Source organism: Tamandua tetradactyla, chromosome 8 (genome assembly GCF_023851605.1).
Source record: "Tamandua tetradactyla isolate mTamTet1 chromosome 8, mTamTet1.pri, whole genome shotgun sequence".
Classification (NCBI taxonomy): Eukaryota; Metazoa; Chordata; class Mammalia; order Pilosa; family Myrmecophagidae; genus Tamandua; species Tamandua tetradactyla.
Genome location: NC_135334.1, coordinates 95,674,675 through 95,696,344, shown reverse-complemented (window position 1 = coordinate 95,696,344; position 21,670 = coordinate 95,674,675). Strand labels below are relative to the sequence as shown.

Genomic DNA, 21,670 nt, shown 5'->3' with positions numbered 1-21,670 from the left:
CTTAATGTGTTCTGGAAGGCTATAAAGTCTTGGAAACCTAGTGAAGGCACCCAGGGTTCAGGTACCCCAGCCCATCAGCCTTTACCACTTTCTGGAAAAAGTTATGTGCACATATAACAGTGAATCTCCTTCTGTGGTTTTTAAGAGACTGTGATTGATCTCTCTGTTACAATGAATCTGGATCTCTGTTACAATGTCTTGAGGGACTAGATTTCTGTGCTCACCTTAAAGATTAGAAATTTTCATGATGGATATGTAAGGTAAAAGAGATGTGGTTAATGGCAGGGTTTGCTGGTGTGAATCTATTGTGTACCCCAGAAAAGCCAAGTTCTTTAATCCTCATTCAATATTTCTGGGTGGGAGTTTTTTGATTATCCATGGAGATGTAACCCACCCAGTTGCTGGTGGTAACTTTTGATTAGATGGTTTCCATGGAGATATGTCTCCACCCATTCCAGGTGGTGTTTGCTTACTGGAGCCCTTTAGGAGGGAACCATGTTGGAAAAAGCTTTAGAGCCCACACAGCCAGAGAGCTTTGGAGATGAAGAAGGAACCCCCCTTTCCCGCAAAGGGAGTCTCATGAAACAAGAAGCCTGGAGAGAAAGCTAGCAGACTTTGCCTTCTGCCCTTCCAGCTGACAGAGAAACCCTGATCTTCATTGACCTTTCTTGAGTGAGAGTCATCTCTTATTGGTGCCTAAATTTTGGCCATTTTCATAGCCTTTTCCTTCATTTGGACATTTTCACTGCCTTAGAACTATAAACTTGCAACTTAATAAATTCCCCTTTTTAAAAGCCAAAAAAAAAAAAAAAGAATGGATATTGATGAACACTAGCAGTATCTATGGTGGGGTGATTAAAGAAAAAAAATACAGGGTCAAGGCTTAGCCATACATTTAACTTTACACATTTCACATAATATGCTTTAACATGTAGTGACAGACACTACTTGTTGCCTACCTAAACCCACACCCCCTTTTCCTTCTTTGTTCAGGAACCTAATACCCATGTGTTCCAGAAAGCTGGACCCCTCCTAGACTCAGAGAGTGAACCTTGATCCATTTAATCAAATAATTCCATTTTCCTTTCCAGTGACTAGTTCAGATATGAGCACCTAGCACAATGTGGCCAAAAAAGACAAAAACTCACTCTTTTCTTCCACTGGTTGTTGTCACCTGTCCGGAGCTCGGGTGGAGCAACAGCAAGGACCATGAGAGAGCTAGCTAAATATACAAGAGATGGCTTTAGCAGAAAAACGAAAAGAACCTGGGTCTTTGATGATATCAAAGATGTAATCAACTCTGGACCTGGCCTGCTTCTGGAATTCTTGTTCTGTGAAATAATGACTTTTCTTTATAGTTTGTTCTATTTTGGAATGGGTCTTTTGTTACTTGCAATCTAAAGCATCCTAACTGCTAGATATACGTAGCCACTTTAGGTATATTCTCAAAACAGTGCCGGTGTAGAACTGTGAATCCCACATTTCTTCCTCCCTTTGTCAGAGCAGGGAACCAAGATCTCTCCAAACTCTGGGCACCTTGCTCACACACAAAGTTCACTTTTTCAAAATCTAATATCTACTTCTGTAAATAAAGTAGTTGTTAGAAATGTTCCTTCTACTTTTGGAATTGTTCTGAAGCTCAACTAAGGTAATACTTATAAAGCACTTAGAACAATACCTGGAATTTCCTAAGTGATAAATAAGTGCTCATCAACATTAGTAGGAGTAGAAGTAGAACTCTTGAATTTTATAACCTAATTTTAAATTATCAATTGCTAAATACCCTCTGGAGATCAGTTTGGTCTAACAGTATAATGACCTCTTAATCTCTGCAGAACTTCAAGGCAGAGAGGGGATCCAGATTTAGAATTTATATCACAGACTCGTCTTGTCAACTTTCAATTTTCCAGACTCACTTCAGGAGGCGGCTCTGAGTCACCACAGAATAATAGTTATGAATATAGGTTCTGGTGTCAGACCTGCGTTTCAAGCCACTGTGCTGACACTTATTAGCCATGTGTCTTTGGGCTTTACATTAGTCAGGTTTCAATTAGAGAAGCAGAACTAATAGGATATGGATATATATATATATACATATTTAATGTACATATCACATATATATTGCATACATATTATCTCCTATTGTAGATAGGCATAGATACACATACATAGATCTCACATATATATCATACATATGTATATATAATTCACATGTGTATCAGATACATATATTTCTCACAAGATAAGCATGTGGGAAAGGAAGGTGGATGTAAAGTGAGGGAGAGTAAATTAGAACCCACAAGTACAAGCTGAAATGCTGCAAGAACATACAAAAACTCATACCAGTTCTTGTCACCACTGACCTTTTTGGTGCGGGTGTCCTGTAAAAGCCAAGGCCATTCTCCATGGAGCTAAATACATACACCTGGCCAAGGAGTCAGAGAAGTGAAGAACCCAGGGGAACTGGAGCAGTAAGGGCAGCCGCTGCCTCATGCCAAAGAAATGAGTCAGCCAATCAGCTACCAAATGGCTACAGCTTTCCTTCCACCCTCCAAAAGTCCCAAATATCTGTTCTGTGGTCTGCCCACCCAGAATCACATAGTAAAGGGAATTCTGTAGTTCCAGCTAGTCAAGCTGACTACAAGACAAAGTTGCCACAGTTATATTAGTCAATTTCTCTAAGTTTCCATGTCCTCTTCTATAGATAAGGGGAATAATAATAATAATACTATCTCCTTCATGAGGCTTTTTTGAGGATTAATTAAAATAATGCATGTAAAATACATAGCACAGTACCAGGCATATATTAAGTGCTCACTAAGACTAACTATCATTGTCATTGCAGTTGTTCTTGTTAGTATTGGTTTAAATATCCTTCACTGACATTTAAGAGGAAATTGGGTATAGGAATAGGATACTTGGTGTCTTAACAGGAAAGAGCACAGACTTTCTTATGTATCTAAACATAGGCAGCCACTATCCTAGGCCACATATATATATATATATATATGATTATATATATATTACATATATATATATAATCTTTCAGGATATGTATTATTATATACACTTTACATGAGGCAGTTGAAAAAAGAAATGTACAGAAAGGTTGAGTAACTGGACCCAAGGTCACACAACAAGTAGCAACAAAACTTTATTTATATACTATATATATATACAATCAGTTTATATATATAATGCCATGAAGAAAAAAATACAGGACAATGTGAAAGAGAATAACAAGGATGGGATAAGGAAGGATATTCTAGAAATTAAGTAAGAACGTAGTATTTAAACTGCAATTGAAGGATAAGCAGGAGTTAACCAAATGCAGCAGAAGAGGGAAAAGGTTATGCAAAAGTACACTGGCAAGAAAGAACCTGGCATCTTAGAGGAGAATGAGGTGGCTACTGAGCCGGTTTGAATCTATTATGTATCCCAGAAAAGCCATCTTCTTAAATCCTCACTTAATATTGCTGGGTGGGATATTTCTGATTCTTTTCATGGAGATATGACCCACCCAATTGTGGGTGGTAACCTTTTGACTAGGTGGTTTCCATTGAGATGTGTTGCCACCCATTCAAGGTGGGGTTGCTTACTGGAGCCCTTTAAGAGGGAACCATTCTGGAAAAAGCTTTAGAGCCAACAGAGCCCACACAGCCAGAGATCTTTGGAGATGCTGAAGGAAAACACCCCCGGGGAACCATGTGCCCTCCCAGCTGACAGAGGTGTCCAGAAGCCAGAGACCCCAGCATTACCAGCCAGATTCCTTTCCAGCTAACAGAGGGGTTCCAGACAGCATCAACCTTTCTTGAGTGAAGGTAACCTCTTGTCAGTGCCTTAATTTGGACATTTTCATGGCCTTAGATCTGTAAACTTGCAACATAACAAATGCCCTTTTCAAAAGCCATTCCATTTCTGGTATATTGCATTCTGGCAGTTGACAAACTAAAACAGCTGGTATGTCACAGAGGAAGGGAAGAGTGGAAGGGCTCACAGGGACCTGTTCACACAGAACTCGTAGACCATAATGAGTTTCTACTTCATTCTAAGAGGAATGGGAAGGTGCAGGATGGCAGGAATATTGTTCCCATCACCTTGCACACAGTAGGTCCTCAATAAGTATTTGTTGACTGAGGTGAAGGAAAGGCCAACATGATATGTTTTCAAATTTCTCTAGCTGCCGTAAGAGATCCTGCCTCTCCTTGCTTTCTTCTAGTAACAGGAAATTCATTACTTTATTTTACTTTTCCCTTGGCAGACATGTGACTAAGGCAGTCATATCCCTCTAGGTTTCTCTTTCCCCAGGCCAAGAGCCCCAGCTTCTTGACCCCTGTTGCTCACATTCAGACATTCTAGTCACCATCATCCAAGAGAATTCTGCAATGATGTAAATGTTCTATATCTGTGCTGTACAATATGGTAGGTGCTGGCCACATGTGGCTATTGAGCACTTGAATTATAGCTAGTATAACTGAGGAACTGGATTTTCAATTTTACTTAATTTGAACTTCAATAGCCCCATGTGGCTAGTGGCTACCAAATCAGACAGTGCAGCTCTAGTTCTGACTATTTTCTGTTAATGAGATGGACATCTCTGCATTTTCTCCCACCTTCCTTACCTTCCTTTCCCCCAGAACTAACCAATACCATAAACTCTCTTTTGACCTTTTGTCTTATGCCAGTTGATTCAGTACCAAATAAAGATTAGGTGGAGAGACCTTTCTTTAGAATCAGTTTTCAGAGCAGTGGGTTTCTGCCTTCTCGATTACATAATTCCTCTTAGTAATAAGCTCATTAAAATATATATTTGTACACATAATTTCCTTCTAAGAACCTAAGTGAGGTGTGGGTGGGGATCTGTTAGCACATTTATTAATTATAGTGCAAATGTTAAATATGTATTCAATGCTGCAAGAGTGGGTGTTAGTACCTAACAGTGTTAATCTGTGCTTGGTCCCTACATTATGGAATGTGATTCTCTGTTAAACGTACTTAGTCAAACAAGCATATTCACTAGTTTTACTCACTATGGCCAAAACTAATAAAAGAAGTCATTGCCTAATCATTCAAATCAGCAAAGAACACTGGCCTAGGGGATACAAATGAAGATTAAACAGTATTTTTTCACAAACTATGCACACTTTATCATCTGGTTACCATCTAAAGAACCAAATAGTATAAAAGGAAAAGCTAATAGTAATGAGATCTTAGAATAAATCAGAAGAGAGATCAGGGAACTAAATACACCTAACTTTAAAGCATGGAAGGTCCTGATAGCTGGGGCAGGAGAGCATTCCCAGAGAAGTTGAACTTGAAGGATTTACCACTCTGCAAGCATTTTCTGTAGGCAGGCCATGTGCCAGAGACTGGAACACAGAGTCAAAGGATATAGTGCCTATTGTACAGGAGTTTATGATACACAGGGGGAAACAAACATGTAAACTATTCCATTGGTAGAGTTGCCAGATTTAGGAAATAAACAAAAACGAGGAAATTCAGCTCAGTTTGGATTTCAGATAAATAATGGATAATGTTTTAGTATGTCTTATGCACTAAATTACTGTTTTTTATTATTCTGGAATTCAAATTTAACTGGGTGCTCTCGACTTTATCTGGCAACTCTAAATAAAGGGTAATAAATATAATGATAAAGGTAGGGTATTACGAGAGAGTACTCAAGGGACACAGACCTCAGAGCACATGCCAGAGAAGCATCCCAATGGAGGGACGTCTTTAAGCCAAGACCTTCCCAATCAGTAGAAGGTAGCTAGGTGAAGAGAGTACAAAAGGATGTTGGAAGTAGGAGGATCAACTTGCACAAAGGCACTGACTGGGGTTTGAAAGAACAGAGTACACTTGGGGAAGTACAAGGAACTCAATAGGGACAGACTAAATAATCGGTGGAATTTCAATAACTATCTGGGAGAAGATAAAAAATCAGAACAAACATGGTCTAAGGGACAAATAGAGAAAGGGAAGTTCATGAAGAGAGCAAGAAGAACAGTCTGAGAAGGAAAATAAATCTATGAAGTAAAAAAAAAGTGAGAAGTCCACAGAGCCAAATGCTGCAGGCAGGCCAAGTAACATGAGAAAAGTCCACAGATTCTGCCAACAGGGGTGACATCAGCCATGCTGACAAAAGCCATTTCAGTGAATGTGCTGACGATGGTGTGATGAAAGTCATGGCAGTAATGAGAACTGGAGAAAGCAACAGTAAACACTGCTTTAAAAAAGTCTGGCTCTGAAAAAAGTATTCCGCTTAGACCTGGACAAAAAGGACTTAGCCTGGGCCCCATACTTTGGAGGGCCTCAGACTGGCCCTCTTCCAGCTCCACTCGTCACCATGGGTGAAGGGGATGTGCTCATCCAGAATTTGTGCACTCCTTTGTAGACCTGGGAATTCTCTACCCAAAATGCAAGAGGCCTGTTTTCAAAACCTCCATGAGCTTCTTTCCTAGGTCTCTCAAATCCACTTGTATGCGTGTCTCCAAACAGCCGAGGTGGGTTTGTGGCAGGCATGGTTGGAGTTTGGACATGCAGATCAGGTGTCTGCAGTCTTGTGCGCATGGCCCCCCAGGATGTAGGATGGAGTCAGGGTGGGACATGAAGTAGGTTGGGCCACAGATCTCCATTTGTAGTCTTGTCCCAGGCCTCACAAAAGCTAGCAGAGATGTGTGAGAAGAGGTGGTAGGCTGTTTTGAATCTGTTATATATCCCAGAAAAGCCATGCTCTTTTAATTCATTCTTGTGGGGGCAGACCTATTCTGGGTGGGACCTTTTGCTTAAGTTGTTTCCATGGAGATGTGTCCCATCCAATTCAAGGGTGTTTTAATCCTTTTACTGGAGTCCTCTACTGAAAGAATAAAAGACAGAAAATAGAGAGAGAGACATACAAAGAGCAGAGAGATGAAACAAAATGAAAGAAGCAGAGAGAAAGAAAAGGCCCCAGGAAAAGCCAGAAGGATCCACAGGGGTTGAAAGAGCCATTTTGAAACCAGAAGTCAGGAGAGAAGGACCAGCAGATATCACCATGTTGTCTTCCTGTATGAAACAGGAACCCCAGATGACAGCAGGCTCTTCTCAAAGAAGGTATCTCCCTGTTGATGCCTTAATTCAGACATTTTCATGACCTTAGAACTGTAAATTTGTAACCTAGTAAAATCCCCTTTGTAAAAGCCAATCCATTTCTGGTATATTGCATTCTGGCATCTTTAGCAAACTGAAAGAGGTGGCTAAAGAGGGACATAAGGCCCAGAGGGTCCTTTGGAAAATTAGCCCATTTGAAAGAACCTGCAGTGAAGGGGATGTTGAAACTATAAGAACAAAAAGAACAATGGAGAATAAGGCCCATGTATTAGTCAGGATTCCAGCAGCAGAAGTTTCAAATGAGACTATTTACAGATGTATGGAAAGAGTTAATAGACAAACAAGGAGTGTTGATGCACCCAAAGACTAAGCAACCATGGGAAGCCAGTATATTCCGAGGTCTAAAAGGGCAGGCAGTTGGCAGGACAATATTGCCAGAACCAAGTGATTTGAGAAGCTGTGGCTGCAGTCACTCTCAGAAACACCACAAAACAAGACAGAAGTATGAGGAATAAATACCTGTAACCTTTCTCTCCTCCTGCCCTCCAGTTAGTGCAAGGGCCTCCCACTGACTGAAGGACTATCATTCCAGGCAAAAGCAGGACACAGAAAGGTTAGGAAGTAGACTTGGAAGTACAAACAGGGAATAAAGAGCTAGAGCAGTTCCCAAAAAGGCAGAAAGGGGTTTAACATTGCACAGATGTGAGCAGAATGGAGGGTAAGTTGGCAGAAAGGATGTGGAGGGCATTTCTATCTGACAACCACTTCTTTTCTCTCTGCAGTTGGAGAAGTAGGTTGAAGTGAATGAGGTTAAGCAGGCAGGGGAAGATCTTTGCTCTCCTCCTGTGAACGGGGCTGGCATTCTGTCCTGAGGCGTTGCTTAATATAATAACACCCTAAAACAAGGCTATTGTTTCATCCCTTTCCAATGAAAGAGGAATGTCTCCTTTTATGCCTCTCATTCTCTCCCCTACACTGACTAGTGAATTGGGTAGGTGAAAGTTGAGCCTGTGGCTTCTCTTTCCTGCATCACTCTCCAGGTCTACCTCAGGCTCAGGGCATACCACCTTCCAGCAATCCCAAGGCCCACAAACTTGGGAATATCTCCCTCTCAGCATTGGCTCAGGTTAAAAAAAAGTCTCTCTCTGATAGGCTCCCTCCTCAGGCAATTCAACACGCACTACCTGTTAAAAATATATATATTTTTAAAACTAATTTTCACTACATTATAAAGTATTAGCAACCCTACCTCTAGTCCTCCCAATGGCATCTGGATTTAAAAAAAATCTCTCTTTGCTCCAAAAGGACAGGACTGTACATTTCAAACAGACAAAATAAGGTGAAGAATTTTGGATGTTTAAAGTCAAGGATGTACCCTACAGGCATTCTCTAGTTTACTGGCCCTGGATCTGTTACTTGCTCCTCCTCCTTGTATGTTTTAAAACATACCATCTGGTTTTTCTTTTTTAACATAAAAAAAAAAGAAATGGAAAAGGAGAGGATGAAGCAAGATTCTGGTCTAAAGAGAGGCCATAGGCAAACATCTTTTTCCCTTGCAGGCTCCTAAGTAATTGGACAAGAGTGAGGTTTAATATTAAACTGTCAAGCCTGGAGACAGGCGTAAAGTAGCAACGACTTCTTACACCCATTGAAAGTAAATGAGTCTTCTTGGAGTGCACTATACCTTAAGTGCGTTAAGAGGGTTGGGGAAGTGGTGCATTCACCACTCCTCCCAACTTTTCTCCCAGCCTCCACCGGAACCCTAAGTCCTTGTAGATGGGAAAAAAAAAAAAAAAAAGACTAAATAGACTTCATATTCTGGCCCTTCTCTTCATGCCCACCCGCCGTGGACAAAAGCGGCCCATTCAGGCCCAGAGAAGGATCCCTTTCCAATCAGCGCCCGCCAGCCAACCTCACCTTCGTCCAAGTCTCTCTAAAGAGTCTGGGACAGGAAATCAATAACTCCAGCTTGGAGAGAGAAGGGGTAAAAAAAATAATAATAATAAGGGAGGGGAGGCGGGGAGCCGTGAGAGGTAATGAAAGGCAAAGCCGAGGACCGGTAGAGCCAGGGAGAATAATCACCTCCGATTTTTCTCCTGATGCCGGGCCACACCTCCTAACCCGACGTCGAGCCGAGCGGAGCCGCGGACCAGGCGGAACGTTCCCAGAGAGGGAAGGGAATACCCAGCGGCCTGAGGACTTTGCTCGCGGCATCCAGAGGATCGCGAGACTTAAAGTGCGGAAGTCGCGTGCTCTCAGGCCTCACGCAGTCGCGGTCTTCGGTGAGCGCACGCGCTCCACGCTCCTTCCCTCCCGAGGGCGAGCCCGGGGGATCCGGTTATTGTGTCCCTTGGGTCGTCTTCTCAGGGGCCAAAGGGCTGCAGGGGCCCCCGGTGGAGCGACAAAGTGCCACAGGTTTTTAAACCTTCGACGGTCACCTCTGAAAGGGCACTTATAGGTCTTTAGGATAACCCCTCGTTTTACGCACACACAGGGGCACCGAGGCTCGGGAGGAAAATGACACGCCCTCAAGAGAGTCAAGTGATTTGGATCCAAATATGAGTTAAAAGGATATTTAACTCCGCAGTCTGCTTTGAGTCGATTAAGAAAAGTAAAGGCAATTTACTTTTCGGCTTTGAGAAAGAGCAATATGAAATTGATTTCCCAGATAGGGAGGGGGAGTGGAAAGAAAGAGCACTAAGGTCGGGCTCGCCGAAAGTTAATTTTGATTATTTTTAACGGACTCTGTTCTCCTTCACTTGACACTTCATGGTGTTAAAGTCAGTGAGGCGCCGGGACCCAAGGCCGGAGTTAAAAGTATACTCTGGCCAAGCCCGCACTGGGCGCCACGCCGCTCTACCCGAGATCCTCTTTCTTCGGGTTAAAAGAAAACGCAGAAAAACAACACACAGTTAACCACCTGTCAGTGCTGAGGATACAATGAGGCTTCTCGAAAAAGAGCTTTTCATGCATGCGTAATATATTTGTTCAGCTATTCACTTAATGAAGCTGATAAATGTGATGCAAGACAATAGTCAAGTTAATCTATTTAGTAAAATGTTTTGAGACTTTCAGGGTACGTTAAGGAGGGGAGCGTTCAGCGACATTTTCATTTAAATGCGCTCATCTCCCCTCTCAGGCTGCACAAGAGGGTTCACGCAATCTATGTGAATATAATTTCTTATAAATGTGTCTTTAATGGGTTTAATTCACCCTTGCCAGCTGTTTTGGGGGCTATTTTGTAAGCGCAAAACAAACGTTCCAGGCTTGGAAAGCTAGTTAAAATTAGTTTCGGTCAGCGAGGCCAAGCTATATTTCCTGCAAACCATCTGCTTGATTGGCACAATAGAAGGATTTTCAAGGAAAAAAGGGGGGGGGGGAGGGAGTGTGAAAGAAACGGGCGTTGGGGGGACATGCTAGAAAGGGCCAGGGCGGCCGGTAGCTCGTTGTGGCCTATTCTTAAGGTGAACCCTTAGAGGTGTCTTAATAGAGCGGCTTGCCGAGAGGGGCTGAGGCGGCAGGAAAGCTCTTTCAGCCCAAGCCTCGCCGCCCTCCCACTTTCCCCGCCAGTCCGCTTCTTCTTTTCCCCCCAGTGCGGGAGAAGCCAGGCGGCGAGCGCTTCTGCCCGGCCGCCTGGCTTCGCGCCAAGATTTGCAAAGCGCGCACTAACTCTGCGGCCTCGGGGTCGGAAGCCTGCAAAGGGCGGCCTTGTGGTCCCTACCTTCCCGAAACGGACGCTCCCGGTCGTTTCGGAAGACCGGGAAGCCAATGCCACGCATTACTTTGAAGGGCCTTTTGCCACCCTGGCAGGCCAGCGCTTACCCGGGGCGCTCCAGACTCGGTCCACACTAGAGAGAGGCGCGCAGCGGCTAGGGCGCGGCGCCTGTGGCGGCCCTGCCCGAGAGAAAAGGACCACCCCACCTTCACGCCGAACCGGTTCCGAGAGCCCTGTCTGCCTTCTCAGTGAGGCTCGGGCGGCTTTGGCCTCCTCGGCCCAGAGGGTCCCTGCCCGATTCTACCCCAGCGTGCGCAGAGGGGTTGGCTTCGAACGCCACAGGCGAGGACCCCAAACCTGGACTTAATTTCTCCCTATCTCACCCCCCCCACCCATCCCCCCCCAGCCTCCCCTCCCTGAAAGAGACAGAACCCCAGCCCTGGGCTAAAGAACACGAGTGACTTCTCCAAAATAACCTGGAAGATAACGACATTACGATGAACGACAGGACGCACAAAACCTCCGGGGCTCAGGTCAAACGGCATTAGTCACAGGTCTTAGCCGCGGCCGCCGCGCCGCGCAGCCCCTTAGGCTATCGCCGAGTTTGAAAAGACGCATTCAAGGAGATCACTTAAAGTAAGATTCTTTGGTCCGATATCTTGCTTTCTTAGGATTTATTCTGCCTTTTCACGGGCGGCCAGCCTTCGCCCCCGCCCTCGCTCTTCCTCTCGGCGCCTTAGGAATTCTTTAAGAGACTGAGGAGACAGACCGCAGAAAGTTGGGCCCACGTGGATCGCAGCAAGAGGTTGACCCACCTTCCAAAATATGTCGGCCCTTTTTAAAAGCAGAAAAGTTAGCAGCAGTGAGTCTTTAATGAGGCCGAAAGGCCGATGCGAGTGAGGGGGGAGGAGGGCCTGGAACGTGTCAATAAGTAGGATAATAACTGTAACAATTACACCCTGGGAAATACCCCAGGATGGGAGGGGACTAGCGAAGGGAGGCGCTGGGAAGACTCCTGGCCGGCGGCCTCGGGTCCTTACGCCCCACAAAACCCCTGGTCGATTTCTGCAAACACAGATTTTATTCAGGTATTCCTAAAGATGAAACAGGCGCTTCTAGACAGGGAAACGAACACTCTGGTCGCCGGGGTCTCCTTCCAGGGGTGTCCGGGAACTGGCAACTGCTCAAAGATTTCAGATGAGAAAAAGAAAGGTCGAGAGAGAAAGGAGGGGCGAAGGAGAAAAGGAGAAGAGGGAGACAGGGAGGAAGGGAAGATGGGGGGGGGGGGGGGGAGAGTCAGAAACGGTTTTTACCGCGTCCAGAAATAGTTTGGCGGGAGAGATTGCGGTGGGAAACCTTGTCTTGCGGCAAGGTTAAAATTCAAGTGTCCCATAGTTTTCGACTCTATTTTATTTCAAAAGTTCTTAAAGAGGAAATTTTAAAGTTCTTCAACAAGTCGTCGTTTTCCCTTTCTAGGAGCCTCTAGTTAACTGGAATGATACGTTTTCCGTATTTAAGTAATCACTCATTTAAAAGTAGTTTCCGGCTCGACGTTCTCCTTCCTGCCGGCCTGTACTCCTCTCTAGGCAATCCTGGGCTTGGAAACTCCGCACTTGGCGTCCTCTTCAAGCATTAATTCTGACCTACAGAACCCGGCCCTAAACTCTTCAATTTGAATCAAGGCTCCGTTTCTGGTTTAATGTGATATAAATCGCAGATGCACTTTTATTGAATGGTTAAAGCAGCGACATGGAGATCATCAACACAAAACGCCCTGAACAAAACCATCGAGAGAAATAAAGCTGGTTAATAAGATTTTTAAGAAAGCTTTGTGTTAAAAAGCAAAAAGGAAAACCAGCTGAAGGTGACAGTTAGTTCATGGTTAATAGGATCAGGGCGGCCTGGCGGGGCTGCACACTTCTCTTTGGGGAGGTTCAGCCACACCAAAGAAATGAATGGGACATTTAATACATCTGTTATCTCGAGGAGCAGAGAAATGGGGGGGGGGGGAGGCACAGCACCACCCCAACCCCAGCCCAGAGGAAAGCTAAGGGAATAACCCTAAGAAGATCCTCCTTTGAGGCCCCAAATTAATGCGAGGCTTTCCTTGTACGAACCAACACCTTTAGTTACGCTTTCAGTAGTTTGTATATTGCAATTAATTAAGGAGCTGCAAAACCTTGGCCAAGTTAAGCACTCCCACAGTAGCCAGGGCTCTCTCAGGACAACTCCCCACTTTTGCTGTCATGATTTAAAATGCTCTGGCTGTGAGTTTGAATGCAAATTGCACCCCCTTGAAGTTAGAAAAGGGCCACAGTAGCACTCACAGAGTCCCGGGTCTCCTACCCTGATGCTGCTTTCGGCAGGGGCGAGGCCTCTGCCAGTGGATACCGCAGCCTGGCCACAGGGCTATGGTTCCCTCCGCTCCTCCTGCAGGCAAGTTGCAGAGGTCTCTTTACAGAGACTCCTAGAGAAAGGTCACTGGAAATCGTTGGCCAACTGGCTAGGAGTTTGCAGGAGACTCGTTTTACTCTTCAGATATCAACCAACATTCTCAAGCTCAACCAGTCTCCCCAAATAAAATAACCCAAACCCAGACCTCTCCCCACCCCTACAGACACACATCCAATAGTCCCAGAGCATCAATTTCCAAGTTTCCCTGGGTTGGTAAAACGGCACCACCACCGCGCACGCACACCATTCGTACCGACTTAACCCACCTCTCACATGTACTTTATGCATCAGATGGAGTATAACTAGGGCTTGAGACTGAAAAAGGAGCATATTTTCATGTTCACTGATTTGAAATTTTCCATTGCCTCCCCAAAGGTGGGGGAGGTGTTTGTGGGTTTTTTGTTTGTTTTTTTGTTTTTTGTTTTTCAGTGATAGCCGGGAGATGAATTTCTATGAATATTTATTGATTTATTTTCCAGTCTCAGCAGGGGAGCTGCAAATAAATTTAGTGCATTCTTTAAGTAATTCCTTTTCTATGAGGCAAGATGTCATCTGAAACTTCTAAACAGGCATTTAATTAGCCCGGTTGTTGCTTCGGAACAAAAAAACTCTAGCAAGAGCTTTGGGGGGCTCACTGTATTGCAGAGAGGCGGTCGATATGCAGAATTGATGCGCGCCGGCCTTTGTTGCCGGCCCATTGTGCGGGCCATGCTTATGAAGACTAATCCAATCATAAATTGCACCCCTGCGCCAATCAGAGCGCCCAGAGCCCCCGGCGAATGAAGCTCGAGTGGAGAACTTTGTTGAACTTCATTGTCAGAGCTGTCACTTTTCAAAGAGCTTTAGCGGGCGGGTCCTATAAAACCATCACGTCGAAGGGAGGACCACGGAGGACTCGCGGACGCCCAAGTGGGATCGTTACTTGGAGGCTTTGCCAAGCCCGAGAAACAGGGCACCGCGCGGGCGGGAGGGGCGGGAAAAGAGGGGTTTACTCTCGGGCCACGGGAAGAAGGGTTATTGCGCCCGCCCCGCGCCTACCATGATGTTCCCCGGTCTCCTCGCGCCCCCCGCCGGGTACCCCAGTCTCCTGCGCCCCACACCCACCTTGACGCTGCCCCAGTCCCTGCAGACGGCTTTTTCCGGCCACTCCAGCTTCCTGGTGGAAGATCTGATCCGCATCAGCAGGCCCCCGGTCTACCTACCTCGCAGCGTGCCCACCGCTAGCATGTCGCCGCCCAGGCATGGGGCCTCGGGGACCCTCGCCGACACCGGGGCCTCAGATCTGAGCTCCCCCGGCCCGGGCAGTCGGCGGGGCGGCTCCCCACAGACTGCCATCTCTCCTGCCAGCGAGTCCACGTTTCTGAAGTTTGGGGTGAATGCCATTCTCTCCTCAGCACCCAGAACTGGTAAGTGAGGGCAAGACGGCGAGGGCGGGTCCAGGTGCGGGACATTTGCAGGACATCTATGGCCTCAGTTTCCTGTGCAGAGCGGCTACCCACGCACCCACCAGCACACACACGTACGCAGGAATCCCGAGGCCCCAAACTGGGCAACGTGAGATTTGGGTGCAGCGGGTTGCGGGGGGAAAAACGCCTCCAGGCTCGCTCCACCATCCGAAAGAACTTGAGCGCATGTGGTGGAAGAGAGCGCACAGTTCCCGGTGGCGGTGATGCCCAGCGCATGCCCCCGGGCATCTGCGTTTCTGCCCTTGCTCGTCCGGGGACGGTTTCTTTAAACCCAAGATGATGTATTTATCGGATTAACTCGCCTTATGGATCTGCAATTTTTTTCTACCCCTCCCAAGTCCTACCTGGCTCTTATTACCTGGGATGGGGATTTGGGGGGAGGGGGGCGGGCGGAGGGAGTAAGGAGAGGATGGAGGGAGGAGGGGCAGGGATATGTGACTCCGAGGTCTAATTTGGGAAAAAAGGACAGAATTGCAACTGATAGGCCAATGTTAGGAAAAGACTTATGTTACTGCCAATACACTGGGGAAGACATCTTTGAAACCCAGCGGAAGTGATAGTCATGTCATGTATTCATCTGCTGTAAATAATAATCAAGTTCTTAACCAAATTTCCTCTCTTCTCTCTTGCCAGAAACGTCCCCAGCCTTACTCCAGGGCATCCCTCCCAAGACCTTCACCTTTCCTTACTTTGAAGGCTCCTTCCAGCCTTTCATCAGATCTTCCTACTTCCCAGGTAGGTCTCATCCCCCTTACTTGCGTGGGACTGGGCGGCGCCCCTGGCTCAGCCCGTCGTTCCCTGCACTGAAGCCATATTTCTCGTCCACCACCCCCGCCCCACCCCCGCCCCCCAGGGTTACGCTCTGGTTCAGAGGTTGCAAGGCGTACAACATTCACGAATCCGTCGCGCCAATTTGATGCCCTATTTAGCACAAGCAGTGACTGCTTGACACTTTGCACCAATTCCCTGCTCTACAAATTAGCAGGAATTGTCATGGTCCCAATTTGAGGCGGTTCCCTTCCCGGCGAGGAGCTGTTGGCATCCCTTCACGCCGCCGTTTTCCCACAGAGTCAGTGCACTTGGCCACGATTCCCCACAAAGGTTTCAGCACCATGACCAATTGGTCAGCTCCTCCGGGCAGCCACACACAGACCAGCCCTCGCCCCTCCACGCCGCGGCGAGACACCTACCAGCCGGGGCTAATTCCCCTTTAAGACTCATTCAGGGCTTTGGGCTTTTCACAAGACCACATGGGGTGCCCTCTTGTGTGGGGTGCCTGGGGTCGCCCGGGGGGGGGGGGTAGATCCTCCCCCAACCCCAACTTGCTATTTCCAACCTAATTTCTCAACCTCTTCTCAACACCACCACCACCACCACCCGCCCCCGCCCATATTTTAGTTTAAAGAATGTTGTGCTTGTAAAATAGGAAGCAGCTGGAGGGAAGCCCGTGACTGGCGTCTCACTGTAAAAGAGTCTAAAGGAGAAACAACTTAAACAGCTTCCACGAGGTTTTCATTCTGAAATCCCAGCGGCAAATCAAACTGTGGCTCAGAAACTCTGCAACTGGTCAAAACGCAGAAGAGGGTCAGGGGCGCTCCTATAAAGAGAAGACTCTGGGCATGGGTGGTGGGGGATGGACAAAACCAGGTCAGCATTCCCAAATATCAGCGAAAGAAACAAGCAATTGATTTTTAAAAGGGGGAGAGAGAATTCACCAACACTCTCCCCCCCCATTCATGCTGCTGCTGATAATGGAATTTGCTCCCTTTCTCCCTCATCTCAATGCTCTAACAAAAACAACCCAAGCTTTATAAATAGCTTTTCATGTCCATTTAATGAAAACGATTGGGGGAAGAGAAGCCTCTGCCATCAGTATTCTCCCAATGGTCTTGGCCTGCAGTTGTGTTTAGTTTGAAAGTGTAAATCTCTTTTGTCCCAGTAATATATGGCTTTCGCTGCTTGTCCTCAGTCTTTTTCTGTTAGTTCATTACTACACAATTACCATTCACGCTTCATTAGAGTCTCTGTCTCTTTTTGGTTTTTTTTTTCCTCCCTTAAAGCGAAACTCTCCCCCTTTTTATCATGCCAATACCCATTGGGAAGCGGTCAATGTGCTAATTAGCTGCCACTTTTCATGTATTCGGGCTGAATTCTTTATGTTTTCTGGGGGAGGGGAGGAAAGGTTAATATAAAAAAAAAAGATGACTGCTGATTAGTTTTTAAAAAGCTCTAAAGCAGACACCTCATCCCCCAATCAAATTAGTAAAGCACCTCATGTTCATCAGAAAATGCAAAAGCCACCGAGGTGGTAAAAGTTTAGGAGTGAACCCAGTAGCCTCCAGCTGAATATTTTAATTTTATTTTTGTAATTTATTTATTTTATCGCTGTCTTAACTGATGTGAACAGGTTTGCTTCTTGAGACATTTCAATGGAAAACCGAAACAGGCTATTGTGGGGCTGTTTTCTGTGTTTTTGGTGGGTTTTACCTAATCCGGGTGTGTACGCTTGAAAGGGAAAGTTATTTGGGCGGAAAGCGCCTTTCTCTCTCGCAGGTTTGTAGGTTCGTGGCCTAATCTCCAGGGGAGAAAAAGGAAAGCTTTAAAGAGATGAAGGGATAAGTGAGAAAAAAAGGCGGGAGGCCGCGTTGGAAGGGTGGAAGCAGCGCGGCCAGGACGGGGCACTGCCTACTCGCTTGCAGCTTCACCCGCACCCCCGCCCCTTTCCCGCAGCGTCTTCGAGCGCTGTGCCCATCCCCGGGACCTTTTCCTGGCCTCTGGCTGCCCGCGGTAAGCCCCGCCGGGGCATGCTGCGTCGAGCTGTGTTCTCGGATGTGCAGCGCAAGGCGCTGGAGAAGATGTTCCAGAAGCAGAAGTACATCAGCAAACCCGACCGCAAGAAGCTGGCGGCCAAGTTGGGCCTGAAGGATTCGCAGGTATGGGCAGTCCCCCCACAGCCTCTTCAGTTCCCTCGCTTCACCTCTCTGCCGCGCAGGGTGCACCTGAGAGGGCGCTGTGGAGCCGCTTAGGGCCAGTTATACAGATGGTCAAACTGAGGCCGGCTTCCTCGAGGCTCCTCGGGATAGAGCCCCTAGCCCCGCCCCCGGGCATCTCACTCACACACACACACCCCCAACCCGTCCCAGCCCAACTGGGCCACGTGCCAGAGGATAGAGCTGAAGGAGCCAAGAGCCAAGGTGGGGTGATGGTGGGGTGTTGTCACCCATCTGAAGTCACTTCACGGAATGCGGAGCTGGCAAGGCGGGGAAGAAAGGCTTAGCTCCCCTTCCCGCTCCCCCCGCAGCCCCTCCCGCAGAGCCCTTCCGGACGCCCCTCCCCCCCGCCTCCCCCAAGGCCGCGAGCTCATCTCCGTGTCTCCCATTATGTCGTCCACCTCTCGCCCGCAGGTGAAAATCTGGTTCCAGAACCGACGCATGAAATGGAGGAACTCCAAGGAGCGCGAGCTGCTGTCCAGCGGGGGCTGCCGGGAGCAGACCCTTCCCACCAAGCTCAACCCGCACCCGGACCTCAGCGACGTGGGCCAGAAGGGTCCGGGGGACGACGAGGAGGAAGATGAGGGCCCTGGCAGCCCGAGCCACCGCCTGGCCTATCCCGCGTCCCCCGACCCCCGCTACCTGCGGGCGCCGCGCCTGTCCCCCTCGCCCGCCCGCTCCAGCAGCCCCGGGAAACCTTCGGACTTCTCCGACTCCGAGGAGGACGAGGAGGGGGAGGAGGAGGAGGAAATCACGGTTTCCTAGAAGCCCCTCCCGCGCCTGGGCGACTGTTTTGAAGTGCTTTGAAATCGAAGAGGTGTTCAGTTTGCGTGTTCACTTTGCTCCCGCGGCCTTCTGCAGACGCGTCCCCTCGTCAAGAGGGCCACAGTCCCTCCCATGGCCTGAAAGACACGTATGCTTCCTCCGCCCCCCCCCCCCCCCAGCCGCTCACACTCGCCTTTCCCACACAAGTTACATTTAGGTCTTGGTCCTGGCCTTAACTTTTCCATGGGGCTCTTTTCTTATTTGCAAACTGTTTTAAACGCAGTCTGAGTTCTCTGCTGCCAGAGCCTGGGATCTGCGGCCTAAGAACTGTGGTTTCGTTAGACGCCAGACCCTGCTGGTCTTTAGCAGCCACAGCCCTACAAGGTAGGTGCCCATTTTATTGAGAAGGGAATCGAGTTAGGAATCAAAATACCAAGCCTGCGACTCAAAGAGCCGTGACTTCTAGGTCCCTTCACCTCCCCATCTTAGGTGGGGCTTCCAACAGATGCATTTCTCTGTGCCTTCTGGCCTAAGGTACAAAAATTTGAGTCTTTTCTATCATATTGCAAATGCTTTCTGGAAAGAAGAGAATTGAGTTCTCTAAGTCGACCAGTCAGTCTCTATTTCCGTTTTAAAGCTTTTCCTTGATAATTTCACCAAGCACTCTTGCCTTCTGCCCTTTTTTTTATTTCCAGGGAGGTGTACTTGAGCTGCAAAGCTCCTCAGCACTGAGCATGATATGCATAGAGACCCATATGCCTCTTTGATTTTTTTTAACTGAACTTTGCTGTCTTTGTACAGCTTTTATGAACTGTACACTAATTTTGTACACGTGTTGTATGAATATTTTATACCAAGGCTATTGTGAATGACTATAAAGGATTGACTAGATTACTTTCTTTTTGCAATTGTCTGTAAATTTTTTAAAATGTAGCTGTTTATTGCATAACTTATAAATATTTTGTATTTTTACTATGTACAGATTTTATATATGTATATATGTATCAAATGAACAAATACCAAATAAAAAGTAGAATGCATATAAGGGTCAAGTGATGTCATTATTTGTCAAGTGATGGAGCTGAATGGTCCAAGTGCTGGATTTTATAGAAGGTAAAAGGAGGTCTAAGAGGGGAAGGCACTTGCCCAAAGCCACCAGCTAGTTAATAGCCATCTCCATCTCAGTCCAGTGCCTTTTCTGCTTTGGTATACCATAAAATAACCATATTTGCTCTGTTGCTAGTAAAATAGCTCCATTAAAATAGTAGTAAAAAGTCAAATCTGCAATAATCCTTAAATTTTCAAGCTTAGATTTCTATAGCTGGTGTTCGAAATTTGAATATATTCTATTTTAAATTTATCCTCTTTTCAAATAACAGAGGCTTCCCCCAACTTAAGATTCTGATATACTCTCTTGCTGGATTTCTCTCTGAAGTCAGTGATCACTATTTTAATTATTGTTCCTATCTGATCATGGGAAATGAAAAAACAATCATCATTATTCAGATTATTCAAGAAACTACCCACATCTCTCCAACACACATGAAAGTGCCTAGCACGGTGTCCCACATTAAACCCAAGCGGAACCTTCCTTTCAGACAGAGAGCTCTCTGTTCTCAGACAGGGAACTGTCTTTGCTTTGAAGAATTCAGATGAAGGCTGTTTTCCACTTTCTTTTGCTGTTGTGAGGGAGAAATAGGAGCCTACCTTTCCCTCCTGCCAGCCCCAGCCTGTGGTCCTCGCAGTCAAGCACTATATTCAGGCATGGAGATAGATGCGTATCTACGCTGCAAGTCAAAATAATCTGGAGATTTTTTTAATTGTCTGTTCTTTCCATATATTTACCAGGCTTTATTTTAATTTATTTATTATTTAGAACTATGAATATCACAATTTGGCTCTTCATTTTAGCATCTCCTTTAGCTGAGCCTCACAAAGATGAGGACCTGTTGGTTTTGTACCCTTGTATCTCTAGTTCATGCATAGTCTCTTTTAGGTGTTTGTAATGTGTTCAGGGAGTAAGTGAATTAAAAAAGAGGGACAGAGACAATCTAGGGTCGAGACCATAGGCCTGGAACTTGTCATTCTTTCAAACAAGTTGAAGAATGACTTAGGCAACAGCCTGTTGGTTCACGGGACACACTTCAAGTAGCAAAGCTTCATATGAATTTATATCCTCACAGTAACCCATCTAAAGTAGATGTTGTTATACCCACTTTACAGATCAAACATTGAAGCTACGTAGTTTGATAATTTCCCCAAGGTCATCCAGCTAATGATAGAGCCAGAAATCAAATTCAGGTTTTTCTAACTCTAATACACCAGACTTCTTCCTTGATTGAATGGTAAACACCCAGTGAAGCAAAACCCAACCAACTGGAACTCTGTACTAGAGTTCATTGGTTTAAAAAATATATATCCTACAGTTAAATATTAATGGCTATTTAAGGGTAGGCCATTGTGGCTCAGCAGGCAGAGTTCTTGTCTGCCATGCAGGAGACCCTGTTCGATTCCCAGTGCCTGCCCATGTTAAAAAAAAGAAAAAAGTACATTAAAAATCAATGGCTATTTAAAACCCTAACTTACTCTCCTAAACCTCCTTTCCTCCCACCTCTCCCTTGGTCTAAACTAACAATTCTCAAACACTAAAGGTTTAGAAGCCCTCTATATTCTTAGAAATATTAAGGACCTTAAAGATTTTTTATGCTGGTTTAGCTATTGATACTTACTATACTAAATTTTTTTAACATTTTATTTTTATTGTGAAATCGTAACATATATACAAAAAAGAAATAAATTTCCAAGTACATTTTTTTTTCAAGTTCATTTTAACAGGTAATTACAGAACAGATTTTAAAGTTTGGTATGGATTACAGTTCCACAATTTTTTGTTTTTTCTTCTAGCTGCTCCATGACACTGGAGACCAACAGAAATATCAGTATAATGATTCAGCAGTCATACTCATTTGTCAAATCGTATCTTCTGTTAGATTCCTCCTTTTCTTTAAATAACATATATACAGAAAAGCAATAAATTTCAAAGTACATCGCAACAATTTGTTGTAGAACAACAGATTTCAGAGTTTGGTATGGGTTACAATTCCACAATTTTAAGTTTTTCGTTCTAGCTGCTCTAAGGGACTGGAGGCTAAAAGAAATACCAGTATAATGATTCAGCACTCTTACGCATT

At 45.9% G+C, this 21,670-nt stretch overlaps 1 protein-coding gene and 1 long non-coding RNA gene across 4 annotated transcripts in view; one reads left to right on the top strand and one right to left on the bottom strand.

Annotated features, from left to right (window-relative positions):
* LOC143643690 (uncharacterized) overlaps positions 1–9,292 on the bottom strand; it is a 216,855-nt gene extending 207,563 nt beyond the window's left edge. For all 3 annotated transcript variants that reach the window (XR_013156326.1, XR_013156325.1, XR_013156324.1), the window contains exon 1: positions 9,172–9,292. This is a non-coding gene — a long non-coding RNA (uncharacterized LOC143643690). The remainder of the gene's footprint in view (positions 1–9,171) is intronic.
* A 5,005-nt stretch (positions 9,293–14,297) lies between these two features.
* On the top strand, positions 14,298–18,479 carry DBX1 (developing brain homeobox 1). The gene is made up of 4 exons (XM_077112270.1): positions 14,298–14,664; positions 15,358–15,459; positions 17,455–17,657; positions 18,129–18,479. The coding sequence occupies exons 1-4, from the start codon at positions 14,298–14,300 to the stop codon at positions 18,477–18,479; spliced, it is 1,023 nt and encodes a 340-aa protein (XP_076968385.1).
* Positions 18,480–21,670: the final 3,191 nt, after the last annotated feature.

What these genes read in the sequence shown, in the direction of transcription:
- DBX1 (XM_077112270.1), top strand. Translation starts at nt 14,298, where the DNA reads ATGATGTTCCCCGGTCTCCTCGCGCCCCCCGCCGGGTACCCCAGTCTC. An exon ending in CTCCTCAGCACCCAGAACTG is followed by an intron (nt 14,665 to 15,357) that starts GTAAGTGAGGGC and finishes CTCTCTTGCCAG; the next exon opens with AAACGTCCCCAGCCTTACTC. An exon ending in TGGGCCTGAAGGATTCGCAG is followed by an intron (nt 17,658 to 18,128) that starts GTATGGGCAGTC and finishes TCTCGCCCGCAG; the next exon opens with GTGAAAATCTGGTTCCAGAA.